The 16,009-nt window shown below is 41.5% G+C and overlaps 1 protein-coding gene across 2 annotated transcripts in view; it reads left to right on the forward strand.

The window, feature by feature from the left end:
* The window catches only part of SDK1 (sidekick cell adhesion molecule 1), a 380,447-nt gene that overhangs the window by 259,519 nt on the left and 104,919 nt on the right, over nucleotides 1-16,009 (forward strand). For both annotated transcript variants that reach the window (XM_015643063.3, XM_015643064.3), the window contains exons 15-18: nucleotides 2,556-2,703; nucleotides 3,552-3,692; nucleotides 7,136-7,317; nucleotides 14,280-14,395. In XM_015643063.3, the coding sequence (XP_015498549.1) occupies nucleotides 2,556-2,703; nucleotides 3,552-3,692; nucleotides 7,136-7,317; nucleotides 14,280-14,395 (587 nt within the window). The remainder of the gene's footprint in view (nucleotides 1-2,555; nucleotides 2,704-3,551; nucleotides 3,693-7,135; nucleotides 7,318-14,279; nucleotides 14,396-16,009) is intronic.

The following is a 16,009-nucleotide window of genomic DNA, read 5'->3' on the forward strand; positions in this document are numbered from 1 at the left end:
ATTCATGACAGAAAAAAAAAAAAGTAATTTCTAAAACCCCAAAATGACATTGTGCACCAGAGAACAGCCTGTGAGATTCTTCATTTCCAATAAATTAACTTGGAGAGGCAATCAGAGTTAATTCAGAATGCCCACTATTTGTAAGACAACAGACAGCTCAACATGGAAGTTGTTCAGACAGTGGCAATTATGGGGAAAGAGCAGCAGAGCCCAGAGTGTGTTCTGGGCAGCTTAAGTTAAATGAAGGATTAGCAGAGTCTGTTTTGTCTAACAGAGGCTTTTTTAATAGTTTGACCTGGCAAGTCTTTTGTCACCATGGAGTTTCTCCAGGCTTCCTGGGACAGGTGAGTGACAGCTATCCCTGGAGGACAGGAGAGGTGGTGTTGAAAATTTTATGGCATGTTTCCCATGTCAGAATTGCTCTTCTTCACAGTGAAAAGAGCTTCTGCACAATCCTGGGGTTGGCTGTGTGTGTCTAAAGAGGGAGATCCGGTTTTTTGGAGTGTTTTGTTTGTTGATTGTCAAAAAAAAAAAAGACTTGACATTTAAATTTTAAAGATACTCTGCACACTCAGTGTATCCAGTGCTCCAGGAGTGAGCAAATGGTCCCCGAACCGCCCTCCTCTCTGAATCAGAGTGCCCAGGAGATGAATAGGCTTCGTTTATATTAGTTTCCAGTTTAATCTCTCTTCCTGCCAGATCTTTTATCTTCCACCAGGAGAGGAAAAAGAATTAATAAAGTATTCTACAGATGCAGCATATAAACAGAGCAAAGCCCCAAGGTGCTGAGGAGATTAATAGGGCCTGTTGTTGAATCAAACTGCTCACTACATTGAGCTGCTTGGGTTAAGCACTCTCAGGTGGTGTTTACACTGGCAGTAAACAAATGAAATGCTCTAGGAAACGGACCACTGCCCAAGTAGCTCATACAGGGGTATTTCACTCCCCTCTTGGTGTCTGCTCTTCTATTTTCCTCAGGAAGTTCCTTCAGGCAGTGCACCGGGTCAGCAGTACCTTACCTCCAGCTTCCCTTGATTTGTTGCTGTGCACTCAGGCCTTAACAAGGCTGTTTGGGAAGTCTCAAGGGAAGCCTGTGAAAATTCAGAAGGAACTAGGGTGCAGAAAACTCCTAAGCAACGCTTTCCTAGATGGCACAGGTGTGCTTCCTCTAAGGGCTCTCTAAAAGAAATCCAATGTTCAGCTAAGATAAATTGGCATCGAGATCTTGCAGCCAAAGTGGCTGTTGGTAAATCAACAATTGGCAAGGACAGACCTTGACTGCTGTGCAAATGTCCCTCTCCAGCATTCCCAGTATTCTGCTGTGTCAGGTTTCCTGTTAAAAAAGGCTTCGTTCTGGCAAGGCCCTTACTGGAATAAATACATTTGGAGTAATTTGAAGATGCAGTGTTTATAGCCCAACTGGCATCACACCCTAGAGGACTAAACTTGCTAAGGAATCTGCCAGAAAAGCACAAAATGAGTGGCTTCTGTCTTGGTGTGAAGTTTAGCAGCCTTCCACGTTTGGGACATCTCATCTTCATTTTCAGGCAGACGTTGAGGTGACCTGCCAGGAACCATGATGCACTTCTGATGAGCAGCATGCACAGATAACGTTGCCAAAATCTACAGCAAGCTCCTCAGCAATTTCCAGAAGTGTTAGTAATTTTGAGCAGGGAGCATGAAAACAGCTGGTATTATTTAAAAACTGAACAAATCTTCAAATTGGCTGATTCCATTGCTGTACTGTTGCAACACAGACCAAATGTCACCTCTCGTGACTATTTCAGTCGTGGCTTCAGGAAGAATACGTGACACCAGGCTATGGAGAGAAGAAATCAGAATATTTCATTTTCAACATGTTTCATTTCTGACCTCTTTGAAAACTTGTAAATGTAGGTTGGGCATCAGAGGAGCTCGGTATGGCAAGAATGCAAACTGACAGGGAGGGATTTAGTGTGCTGCCAGGGCTCCTTCTACCAGGGAATCTTCCTAGGACAATTAGATTCCATGCCGAGTACTGTCACTAGGGGGAAAAAAAAAAATTGCAGACACATAGAATCAGCAGCAGAAGCTTTCTCAGGTCTTGCAGCAAAGGACTGATTTGGCAGAGAGAGTCACGCTTCTACACCTGCTTGCAAGCTGGGTAGGAAGATATTCCAAACTGACTGTGAATTTCATTAGAATCCTTCCACCAGAGCCACTCATGGGTGTGGTGGTGTGATGGCCTGCCAAACAGATGGGTTGTGAAATACACAGCCCATCTGTCTTTATCATGCTTGTTTCCTCTTTTATTAAAATGTTAATGAATATAGTTTTTATTTATTATGCCATGACATGTGCAGCATCACTTTCCAGTAGACAAATGTGCAATCTGCATAACCGTGTGGGCTGACAGGAAGGTTTCTTCTGCTGAAAAGAAACTTCTTCCCAAAGTTCCTCTGAGGGAAGCAAGCATAAAGAGCTCTGAGCAGTCAGAGGCATTTTCTCACTTCTGCAGGGCTTTTGACAGGCACTTTCATCTTCTTTCTTTTTTCCCATGCTAATTTTCCCAACAGATTCTCCCTGGAAGGTTCACCTGTCAAACCTTGACCCAAAGATGACCGGTGTCACTGTCAGTGGCCTCACTCCAGCCAGAACCTACCAGTTCAGGGTGTGTGCAGTCAACCAGGTGGGCAAGGGCCGCTACAGCACTGAGACCAGCAGGTAATGACAGTCAGTATCTGTGTGCTAAAGGGACAGCGACCTGGGGAGGGAGAAAATGCTGCTTGTGAATGAAAGAATAAAATAATCTTTTGTGCAATGATTGGGAGATGAAGAGGTTACCATTTCCCAGGCCTCTGGAGAGTGCTCTGCAGCTGGCAGGACTTGGGGATGATGGTGTTTGGGGGATGCAGGAGATCAGCACATCGTTGGAGAGGTGTCCTCATACTCCAGAGTATCAGTTGAGCAGAATCTTGAAAATTGTATTTTGCTCTTGTGCTAAGCCCCAGCAGTTAGCCCGGGCAGGAGCACAGCTCTCACCCTGTCATGGCAATGTCACTTCTGGAATTTACCCAGACGTGACAGAGAAGGATGGCTTCATCATATTCAGTTTCAAATGCATCCCTCTTCTTCTATGAACCAAAGCTTGCTGCTAGCTTGAATTGCAGAACAGCTGAACTCTAAATGGCTTTTTCAAAATGTAAGAGTTTGATATGAAAAATATTGAAAGAGCTGAAAGAAACAATTTGGAAGGAGTCACAGACACTGGACCTGAGCTCTTACTCATTCAGGCTTGTAATCTTTTTAAAGAGTTGTAGCAGCCTGGGTGATTCCAAGAGAATAGGGTTACCTCAGCTGTCTGTCTTGTTGCTTGCTTAACTGATTTCCTATTATGTTGATTTGTTGTAACTATTTCATGCATGTCTTCAGCAGTTTGATCAGCATTGTATTTCTTCCTAGTCATCAGACTGTGATAAAAGAAAGTGGTTCACTTGGAGGGGATACAGGAAATAGACTGTTATTTATGATTTCTTTCAACACCTATGTCCATCACATTCTTTTGTACTTAGGTTGATGCTACCTGAGGAGCCCCCCAGTGCCCCCCCTAAAAACATCGTGGCCAGTGGGAGAACCAATCAATCCATCATGGTCCAGTGGCAGCCTCCTCCTGAGAGTGAACACAACGGGGTTCTGCATGGCTACATCCTAAGGTGAGTCCTTTCTTAACCTGGAAGGTCCAGAGATAGGTCCAGATGTGCACAAGGGAGTACAAATGGTGTGACTTAAGAGTGAAATAAAAGCTGTCTCTAATTGAATTAAAGATATTAGTTACTGTTTGCAAATGCTGCCCTGGTTTGTTAAATGTGAGAAAACAACTCTTCAAGGGGTCACAAGGATGCAGCCACTTAAATTCTGGCCTGTCTGTCCTAGAGAGTCTGGGGGCTCCATCAGCTGCTCTGAAGGATCAGCTCCCAGAGGAGACTCCCAACATCCTTTTATTCTATTTTCAAAGAGAAGTGAAGCACCAAGTAATGCAAGTGTTCACGTGGGAGGCTGGTACAGTGCAGCCTATGCAGATGTATATTTGCTTATTACAAGCTCAGCTCCCTGCTCAAAAGGTTAATTAAATTTACCAAAGACACAACAGGGCTCCTGCCTATGGAGGAGCAGCAGAAGAATCAATAAACTTCAGTTCTGTGCCAAACAAAATGGAGAGAGGGAATGACAGGTCAGATGCTTTGTGGCAGACCTTGGTTTGGTTTTCAAAATGAGCCAGTTGAGTAAGATCCTGTCAGTATTTATTGATGAGAAACACATTCAGGCAGGTAACTGGGAATCCTGCACACATCCAGTCCGGCTGCTTACACAGGATTCATTGTGCTGGAAAGGGTGTTGCCACACAGGACACTTTGCAGAGCATTTCCCTGAGGTGATTTTTTGGGACTCAGTATTCACTCCTACCCAATTCCACTACAGATTGCTGCTCATTTGGCATCCTCCACACCCTGCAGTGCTAGCAGCCAGCTAGGGCCACACCTCTAGTGAGTGAGACATTATCTAATTTACAGTTTTTGTGGGAAACTCACAGCCCCTGAAATATTTCCAAGTGATGGTTACAGCCTCCTGTGGGCAGGCTGCTGCCATTTTTAATACAGTGTCCTCCAGAACTGTAAAAGAGAACTAAATGCTGCAGTTTAAATGCCAACATCCTGTTCATGCTGTGCTCCTACTTTCACTGGCATGGATGGAAAGGCTTTTGTCATGTTAAGAGTATTGGTGAGCTCCCAAAATAGCTCTGGGAAGTTCCCTCTGTCTGCAGGCAGAGCTGAATGTGTTCCTCTCCCTGTCACCTGCACAGAGCCCCTTGGCAGAGGTGAGCCCCCTGTGCAAGTGCTTTTGGTACAAGGTATTAGGGCTGGGCTCAGTTTAAAATGTTTTTTCAGCCATCAGTGGGGAAAGGTGCTTTAACTTCTTCCTGCAGAAGGACCCTGAGTCCTGGGTTCCCATTTGCACAGGGTGCAAATGTCATTTATGCAATTCTTTTCAAACTGGTCTCCTTAGTTGTAAGATTAATTCCTTAGGTATTCCCAGGAAGTCTTTCCCAGACTCAGCATGAAGTCCTTTAAAAAAGCAATCCCATAGGCTCTAACTTCTGGCAATCTGTGCTGTTTTCTCCATATAGCATTTCCAATAAGGTTTAACTTTGGTACTTTCCACAGTATTTATCTGCATAATTGATCTCTGACCTTGCTGTAACATCTCTTTCCATTTTAATAATGCTCATATTCATTATGCTCAATCTGTGTACACTTTTGGTGTCTTCCTGCTTTGTCTTGACAGCAGAGCAGAGAAACCATTTATTCAACAGGAATTTAAGATTATCACATAAAAGCACAACTGTCCCAGGTAATAAACCAGGCTGTTCTTCCAAGCTGAACTGTGTGGTCACAGCAATATGCACAGAAGAACAGTGTTCCTGCAGTGATTTCTGCAGAATCAGGGTACAGCAGAATGAAAAGCACCAACCATCCCAGAGACCCAAAGCTCAATACATGCAAGATGCTAAATTGATGGAACACCTGATCTTTAAAAGTGAAGGTGCACTGCACAAGTCATGTGGAGTATCCATCAAAGTCCATGGTGAGAAAAATCATGAAGACATGACATTTGTGAACTGGCCTCCTTCCTCTGCCCTTTTTCTCACTGCCAGTATTGCATTCAGGGGTCTGCATGCTAACAGCATAACAGATTAAATCACAGGAGCACTTACAGCTTGTCTGCTGGGCAGGAGACAGAACATTGCTGCACTAAGAACTGACTTTGCCATGGAGCACACACCCTGCACAGGAGGTGAGAGAGGAAGGGAGAGCACGACTCAAAACGCAGCTGAGGGCTGCTATTTCTCCATTTCCATTTATATTTTGTAAATGGAATCACACCAGTGTAGCATTACAAATATTAAGTGTGCTAAAGGATGGTCAGGTGAGCAGAAGAAAATAGAGATCTTGTCAGTGATTAAGAACTGATCTCATTATAGGAAGACTTTAGAACAAAAATCTCTGGCTGAACACATGAAGTTGTCTCGTCATAAACATTGCACCAATTTTGCTTAGATGAGTTTAAAATGTCTCTGAAAGATGTCAATGAAATTGTTCTGTGTCAATAAACTTCAGGTGGTTGCAGTGAAGCAAAGGATGGGTAAGAGTGTATAAAAGTTGTGCAGTGAATAAAAATACAAATCTTTCCATATTTGTCTTTTTCATGGAGCAATGCCTTGTGTCCCTTATTTGGCCTCTGTTTTTTTGGGTTTTTTGTGAATTAGCATATTGTGAGCATCCACTGTAGTGCTTTCCTAAAGGAAGGAAAACAAACAGTATTATTCACATTCTCAGATTTGCAAGGTTTGTTTGTTTCCTATAATTTAATTCTTCTCTGTAGTTTGTTGGCCTGAAGAGACACATCAAAGAGGCTCTGTTTTCTGGAATACAGTTTTTATGTGGGAAAATATATTTAGTGTTTCAGCTTCTCATGTCTCAGCAGAAAGAGTTTCAGGATCACCCACCTGTGTTTGACACAGCCTTTCTCCTGGAATTCCAGTGCTTACCCAACCATTCAGTCTCACTTGTATTCAATCCTTATTTTAATCATTCTGTGAAGTAAATTCTGGTGGAAGCCAGGGGTGTCAGTGGCTGGGATTCCAGGAGGTCACAGCCCTCTGAGCTCTTCAGATTTCAGAAGTGGAGGGGAAAAAAAAAAAAACCAAACATTTTTCAGGCTGATTTACAGCATCACTCTGATAAAAATCACATCTGGGCTATTTTTTGTTCTAAATCACAGCTTTTACTAGACAAGCCACATTTAAAAAGCTGTAATTTTTCTGCAACCATAAAACAGGATAAAATACTCATTTTGTTTAGCCCTGAGCCTGTAATCTCAGTGAGATCAGATTATAAATACTACAGCAGTCAAACATGATATGGTCTTATCAGGAATTGCTATGTTCCTCCTGATTATTTTTCATTATTCTTGGTAAAATTCTGCTGTAAAACTTTGCATATTGCCTCTTCACAAAGGAAGCTATTTCGCCAGTCAGGATATTTTCTCTAATTGATACCATCTAATTAACCAGCTGATTTTTCTCCCCATATGGCAGGTATCGCCTGGCTGGCCTCCCAGGAGAGTACCAGTATAAGAACATCACCAGTGCAGAAATCAACTACTGCTTGGTGAAAGACCTGATCATTTGGACCCAGTATGAAATCCAGGTGGCATCTTACAACGGAGCTGGGCTGGGAGCCTTCAGCAGGCCTGTGACAGAGTACACACTGCAGGGAGGTGAGCAAATCCCACCAGCATCTCCTTTAGCATCCCACAGCTTCCTTAGGGCACGGCTGCCTGGCTGTGCCACCTTAGAACCTGGGAAATCAATGGTCACTTCAGTCAAATTTGATAGACAGCTTGGAGCAGGAAGCACCTGAAAATTTCAAATGCCTGAGCAAAGCCGAGTCTCTGCTCTATCTCTGGTGTAGAAAAAGCTGGGAGTGAAGTCAAAAATTATCTGTTTTGTTGACCCTCATGATGACGTGTTGCCACACTTGCAGGTCAGAGTCAGCTGCAGCAGAAGTAATAAATAGAAATGCTGATGAGAGCTGGGGTCCTGGGGAATGGATTTATGGGACCTGTGACAGGCAGGGGCTGAGGTTACCCTGCCAGGAGAGTTAGAGAAAATATGGCAGGGAATTGGTTTTATCATGGCCAAGGCATGCAGGATGCTGCATATGCAATGTGGGAAACACTGGAGACAGAGTGAACCAGCTGCATTGGTTCTGATAATCACAGAATAACTTGTTTTAAAAATATGGAATAAATTGTAAGGAAAGTATAAGGAGAGAGATACAGCCTGTGGAGAAAGGGTTCTGAAGCATTTCAGGAATGGTGCAGATACTTGGAAAGGGGAAGATAAAAAGATCCTTAAAGCCCTGATTTTTATGCTACGGCTCCTCCACACTTTTCTAAGTGCTTTAAGAAGAGTATAAATTACACCAACAAAAGGATATGTAATTACTTTTTACAACCAGTGTAAGACATGTTTACACCTCTAGATTGGTATAAAAATCTGTAGGATAATTAAGTGCCAGGTCCTTAAGGCTTCCATATATTCCCATAATTGCAGGGTTGTGCTGGTTGCTGAGCACTGGACAGTGCATGGGCTCTACTTCATTGGTCATAAAGCAATTACACTGTTGTAAAAACTTGCAGATTTACAGTGCATCAGTTAATTTCCAATCAGTGAAGAAGATGTAGTTGTTTGTTAATTGTTACTAGGAGTACGTCATAACATGATTAGATACAGTTTGAGGTGTAAAGAGATCTTTAAGAAAAGATTATTCATATGCAACTCTAATTAACCACAACAAATAGAGAAAGAGCTATCTCTGTTCTGTCTTAGGGCATGTAAAGTCTCATAGTTTAGGGGAGCCTAGGCACACTCAACCTCATTCTAGAAGTATTTATAGCAGACCTTGAAATGTTTTTCTTGAAGTCTTCTCCTTGCAGCCAGGATTAATGTTTTCTATCCCACTAAAGACCCAAGCTCTGCAGAGAATTGGTTTGCCCACAGAATTTGAATCCCTTTTGTGATTATGCTTGTAATTCATTACCTTGTTTATTTGCACATTTTAAGCTATCATAGCACCTTAACCTGCCATCTATTAAGGCCCAGGTTTGGACTTCAAACTCTTTTTTCTTTAACCCTGTAATTGACTCTAATTTCCCTTGATATTATGTGCAGTTATTATCATCCTTTATTGATTGGCTGTCTGTTGTCATTTATAAGGGTATAAATCCACTGTTATAAATTAGATGTAGTCAGTCCTGCATTCATGTTAATCAGCAGGAGTGTTCAGACTGCAAGCCAACCTGCAATGGCCTCTTTGGCTTCATGTAATTCCTCAATGCTTGGTAGACATAGGAGAAAAAATGGGTATTTCTGATTTATTTCATATTGGTATTTGCTAATAGCTGTTAATAACTACTTCATTGATGCTGCCACCTCCTAATGAACCTTGCTAGGATCACCAAAGGCATATGTTCTGTTTGAAAAAGAGTTTGCAGCCTTTTTTACATTTAGAACTGAAAAGGGAGACCGGTTGGTATAAAATACTATTTGAAACTGGATTAATATCCAGTCTCAATACGTAATGTCCAAATCTCTGCTCCTTTATGTTTATTGTAGTTGAGAAGAGACAGGAAAATCTTGTGGCTGTTCTTGCTCCAGAATGGTTTTCCTAAACCAAACCAGCAGGAGTAAGAAAAAGCCATGTGTAAAACTGCCTTGTAAATCATATTCTGATTTTAATACGAGCAGAGATAAATGTCAAAGACACACACTCCCATCCATCCCCCTCTCCTGCTACCACCCCACCACCACTGCCTCTGCTCTGACATGCATTGAATGATGTGAGCTGTGCTGGCAAGAACCTGTCTGTCTGCAGATGAAAAATACCTGCAACACCTCATACTAATCAAGTGTTGTGTGCAGCCAGAGCCTGGGAGGAAATGAACCCCAGGAGCAGATCAAGCCATTGGCAGGAGCACATCAGCATATTGGCACCTTTGTCATAGCAGGTATTGACTGGCCATATAAGCTGTGGATTTATACCAGCAGCTAGTCTATTAATCCCTTATTAGTCCTCTGGCATTGCTTTAGCCACTGAAAACTAATCAGCTGCTCCAAGCTCCTCAAAAATCACCAACTTCCAGAGCACAGCCAAGCTCACGAGGTGCTGAGGGATCTGAACTTGGAGGGAACTGGTGCATAATGTCAGTGAGATAAAATGTCAGAAAGACTTACTGGCAGAGCACTGAACATCCCAGCACGAGGGTCAGACAGGTTGACTGTCTCTAAAATCTTGAAAGTCTTTTCAGAGTGATATTCAGCCTGATCCTTTGATGCTCTGTATATATAGGTCTTTCTTCATCAGTTTCTCCAGCTGTTCCTTGCTTTGATGTTACTTTTCACAGGGATTTGTGCCAGCCCTCTGCATAGGGCAATTTTACTTATTTAAGCAGTGTCCTGCAGGACTTCTCATTGCTATATGAAAACCTGAAGTTTCTCAATACCTTTTCATGTAAGAATAGCTCTGTGAAGGTATAAACATCTTTCTGTGGTGGCACTGTTGTCTCTGCTCTGTGCTGTTGGTCATGTTTGCTTTTTCTGCAGGCTGATTTGATAAAGCAGCAGCTTCCACCCCTTACTTTGGGTCTGTCCCTTTTATCTCACCACTGTGAATATCTCTGAGCTTCTCTCTCTGAAAAACTCCCACCATGCCTTAGATTTAGGCAGGGCAAGGTTTACAAGTAGAGACATTGCTTCCATTAGCCTCTCCATTAGCATTAACCATTTCTGTTTATGCTTTTAGTGCCATGTCTTTCTCTTGATGCATATCTCAAAAGCCAAAGATATTATGTCCCAGAGGTCACAGATCTCAATGTGTACTTGAATGCTATTTTAATTTCCCTTCTTTACCATGCATGGACACCTTGCCAGGCCAAGAAGGTCTGAGCAAAAGCTCTTCCTGAATAATCTCAGTGAATCTTGATGGTGTGGAAAGGATAAAAGCAAGAGGAGTCTGTTCAGCCAGGTCCAAAGCAGCTTCTTCCTCAGGCACTAAGAGATGCCCAGAACAGCAGCAGGGAGCAGAGGGAAGAGGTTTCCCAGGAGGAATTACAGGTCTGCACATCCCACCGCTCCCAGGGGACGCACAGCTCAGCACCTCAAGCTGGTGCATAGAGGAGCAACCAAATCCTCACCTGGAGGAAAGCCTGAGTTCCACAAGCCTGCCTGAGACAGGCAAGCTGCCACCTGGAAGGTCAGGAGCTCCAGAGGAGCCTTTTTTCCAAGCCTGTGTTGAAGATCTATATTTAGAAGCAGGAGTCCGGCGTTCAGAAACTCAGTGGGATTTACATGCTGTTTGCACATGGCCAGAGACAGAATAATTCCATGTACACATGCTTAACCTCAGTGCCTTGTCTCCTCTCAATTATCTTGTCAGTGAAACCCTTTTAATGGTTTTTATCTAGAGTGCTTCCATGACCTTTTCTGCTTGGAATGCTGTACATTAACCCGCAGTCCCGGGGGCTGAGCTCTCCGTAGATTTCCAACCGCATGAACTTTATCAGGAGGAAAGTAACAGTTGGTTGTGTCTGACCAATTTGATCTGCAGCTCTGAGATGACTCCCAGATGGATCTCCAGTGTGAGATGGCTTTGGAATACTTGCAGACATGATGAAGTACAGGTTTAAAAGCTGGGAGTGTAAATACTTGGGGATTACTCTTGAAACACCTGTTTGACATTGGCAGCTTCTGTACAGCTTGACAACAAATTTGTAGGAAGAGAACAGATATTTACCACTAAATTAGAAAATTCTTTTTCTAATTTAGAAAAAAAAAGACAGCCACATCTTCATGAAGTTACTCTCCATGATCTTGGAAAAGTATTTGAGTTTTGAAGTGACCAGAAGGTCACTTCTGATTTAGCTTCCCTCAAACTTCTTTTCTTTTTAAAATGCAGAACTGCTCAGATACCCAAGGAAGTCTTTAATATCAGGACATAAAAGGAGAATTTTATACTGGCACTTTGAAGTAAATTTGAGATTATAATGCCAATATTTTACTGATTAAAAATATAAAAATGTATTACATTATGTCTTCTGCAGTATAATTAAGCTTATGCATATCAGATGAGCCATGTTCTTTCCATCTTTTAAATGCATTAATTGAGATGCAGATGTTGATTTTTCAGTAAAGATATCCAAGGAGGAATTGTGATATAAATCATGATTTCCAACATTCTGAAGGTTTTATGTTTTCTGTTCATAATTTTTTCCATTTTTCGTATTACAGCAGGTATTTTCTCTGCTATGATCATATATTCTTGTTTCAGAAAATTGTCTCCTAATGAACAAAATATATTTTCCCTTTTAAAAAGAAATAACTAATGCATTTGGTAATCCACATTTCTAGTGGAATGGATACTTTTACTATGAAACTGTAGTAAATCTGTCCTCAAGTGTTTGCCTGAGCATTTTTTGAGGACTGTGAGGTGAGGACCACAAATGAAAACTTGGAGCTTGGTGATGCTCAGCTGATTTACCCTTCCTGACAGGAGGAGATTAATCTATCAGTGATATCCTAGTGAATTTCTGGTAACAAACTAACAGGAGGACCTGTAACACAATTTTCTTCTGCAATAACGAATCTCTGGCAGTTACAATATCTAAATATGCAGGAAAGTAAGAATTTTGACTTTAAAAAAATTTTATGCATGTTAACCATTAATTATAGGAGGTATTGCACACAAAAGCAGATTCAAATATATCTTGTGGCTCTCATGATAAACAGTTTCATCAAGAACATGAATAAGAAAAAATGCATTTAGTGGGGGACTGTAGCCAAAGCAACTCATTATGACTGCAGAGTGACTTTAATATTTATGACTGTATTTCAGGATGATTTGGTGAATCTCTTAACTACAAAAACTTTATGATGTCTACAGGTCATTCAGATAATAGTATAACCTTCCAAAAGCACACAGGGAATTATGATACATGGCAGGAAGTAGGGCCTGGATTCTAATGAAAATTTAGGGTACTATCAGATAAACTCTGCTTCCAGAACTCAATAATTATGCATAGTTCATAAATTGTGACATCAAGTTTTAAATGAGGGCAAGAAAGTTCTGACTAATGTGCAGCTACCGAGGTTAAAAAAAGAATGCAGACTGAAATTGTGGAGCCATGGCAGAATCTTCAGGGAATTTTAGTGACAGAGGGCATGGGAGTGAATGTTCTTGTCATTTCAAACCTGACATCCTTGAGGATTTCTCCATTTTTCTGTGTTGATGTTTCTGGGCTGTGCACATCCTCTGGTGAGTGTGCACTGTCCTGTCTTACTGTGGTGTCTGCACTAGTTAAGAATAATGCCCCTCCACGTCTCTTCCAAGCAAATAGTAACTTTTGGTGGGAAAAGAGGCAATTTTGCATTTTTTAACTTCTTTTCTTCATTTCTTCTCCACACAAAGACTCATCTTCTGAAAAGTAGTTTGGAACTTTAAAAGCTTCTGCCCTGTTTTTGAAAAGTGTGGAGGAAGCCACCATTTCTCAGTGGGGATTGTGGATGCTCCTTAGAAGCACAGATCATTGGGCTTTGGTAGAAACTTTCCCTTGGAAGCAGAAGGAACAAAGCCTTCCAGGCTTCAAAACCACTTGTGGATAGTTCCTCTTTCATAGAATACAAATGCACATGGCTGTCAATAGTGATATTTTTGAAGCATTATTAAGCTTATTTTATAGGATTTAAAGTGTCTTAGTCCATTTTTTTGTACTCAGATAGCAGTTTTCTTCCTAAAATTACTATAAGCTTGATAATTTCAGAAAAATAGGTCTGTCTATTAATATTTTTCCCTCTGAGAACGATAGAAATGATGTCTTAAAGCAGTAAGTTGAAGAAATTGCTTGGAATGAGACATTTTATTAAGCAGTGAAATATTTAAGTGCTGTTTTTCGTTGTTTGAAGGCAGCATGCAGTTATATTCCATGCTTTCTTTTGTATTGAGAAAACATGTGTCTAATTAAATCCTTGGCATAAAATGTTTATGCAACTTTTAGTAGATTAGAGGATGTATTGGCTCAGGATATATATAATCAATTCAATATACATGAATGCATATCATATCAAGATAAAATGAGAACAACTCCCAATTCCCAAGAAAAATCTTTACTGCATGTGATATGACTGGTCCTAATTCTTTAAGCAGCAGTAAATAATAAACAGATGCTGTTGCCAGATTATAATTCACAATTAGAACCTTAATTGTGCAAACTCCATGTTTTCTTGTCTGATCTGGGAAATTGAGCAGCATTAAAGGATTCAGTAAATTTCTCTCAGAACCTCTTCATTCTCTGTGCACTCATGGATGACTGAAAAAGCTGTGCTCACCTATCCTTACATGGCTCCTGCCTCAAGTCTTTCTGAGAAACTCCTCTGCAGGATAATAAGCTGCAGAAACCATTTCTTCTCCTCCCCTTGAAGGAATCTCCAATACAGGATGAGAAATTAACCCAATTACCCAGCTTCCCAAATCGCTGCTGTTTCAGGGGAAGTGCATCCCTCTCTCAAGGTTGTTATTACTCTGTGGCTTGGAGTGACACTCAGCGGGTTCTGTGTTCATTTTTCTCTTTTTTCCCCTCATTCTCTCTCTGCTCTGTTTTGTTCCCTCTCTGCTGCCTGGGAGCAGTGCCCACAGCTCCACCTCAGAACGTGCAGGTTGAAGCTGTGAATTCCACAACCATCCAGTTCCTCTGGAACCCTCCACCCCAGCAGTTCATCAACGGCATAAACCAAGGATACAAGGTGAGTACACACTTCCAGTAATGTCTGCACTAACAGTCCTGGTGTAAACCAGAATTTTAACCTTATGATCTCTGCATCTTCAAAGCAACTCTGTGCTTTTAGGAGTATCTTACATGGGTAAAATAAAGAGGAAAGTGAGCAGATGCTGCTCCTAACAGGGCTTGGAGCAGCCTGGGATAGTGGCAGGTGTCCCTCCTCATGGCAGAGGTTGGAACTGGATGATCTTCAAGTCCCTTCCAACTCAAACCATTCCATGATTCTAATATTTGCAATCTGTGTAAGTTCTGAAAAGGGAATGTGTCATGGCCTAGAAGTCCTCATACTTTTGTCATTTTCCTGGAGAGTTTCCAGAGCCAGAAAGCAATTCCATGTCAGTTTGGAAAGTCACCTCAGGAGACATGTCATTGTGGACTGAAAACCAACCTTGAGCTTTCTGTTTATGCTAATGCAGAATCACCCTTCACTTCACTGGGAACCAAGGCATCACACTAAATATTTGCCTTAATTTTCCCACTGTGCTGATCTGGGAGATGTGAGAATGTAGAATTTATTAATCAGGCAATATCTGTTGGAGTGCACAGAGCAGAGAGCGCTTGACAACACCTCTGACCAGTGGAGGGTTTGCTGAGGAACTGGGTGGGGAGGTTTGTTCTCACTTAATAGAACCTCCATCAGTGATTCAGCATAATAAATGAAGGGTTTAAAAACTTCCCTAAAGAGAAGAAGAATCTCAGAGCAGGAAAAGAGTAGACAGGTGTGGATTATGAGCAGGGAGGAGCAAGGTTGATGTGAGTGTTGGGTGAAGGGACATGGAGTGATTTGAGGAGGATGTTTTATTCAAAAGACAAGATGTGAATTAAGGGATTGTACATGGATTTGAGATGTTTCAGAAGACTTGATCCTTCTCTAGGAATGTCTCAGAGAAACTAAGACAGACAGATATGCATGGGAATTTTGGTATTTCTTCCCAAAGCAGTGTATTTCTAGTGTAGACCAGCAGTGGTTTGAGAATCTCACTGCTGAAGAAGTAAATGTAAATACATGGAGATGTGTGTGTCTGCTTCTGGCAGGGATAGAATCAGCTCTCAAGGCTCAGGGACTGACAGAGCTACAGCACAATACCCTGAAACTCCATCATAGAAATAGCACTTGGCTTCAGTTCAGACTCTGGAGAATAAAAGCACTTTTGGGGTTCAGTGGACTGCAGTGCACTGTAATTTTATGGTGTAGATCCAAGCACAGTGAGCCCACATTTGCAAAAGTCTTATTTTGGATTTTTATTCTCTGTTGTATTCAGAGTTTCAGCCTAAAGATCTCATTGCATAGCTACCTCTCATTTATGTTCTCATTTCTTCAACAATGCTATAAAAGAAGTAAAATTGTCATTTGTGTCTGTCAGTGGCCAATGACAACTTCTGAAATTATCCAAATTCAGATTTCTTTGATTGCAGTAGATTGCCACAGCTTTACCATCCTGTTTCTCCCAGGGGTTGGGAATTGCAGTACAAAGACTGTGTGAGATATTTCTGTCACTTATTTCAACAGAGTAGCTTTGTGTATGACTTATTTTGCCTTTCTTAAGGATTAAACCCATTTTTTCCTTCAACTGACAAA

The sequence above is a fragment of the Parus major genome, chromosome 14, assembly GCF_001522545.3.
Source record: "Parus major isolate Abel chromosome 14, Parus_major1.1, whole genome shotgun sequence".
Classification (NCBI taxonomy): Eukaryota; Metazoa; Chordata; class Aves; order Passeriformes; family Paridae; genus Parus; species Parus major.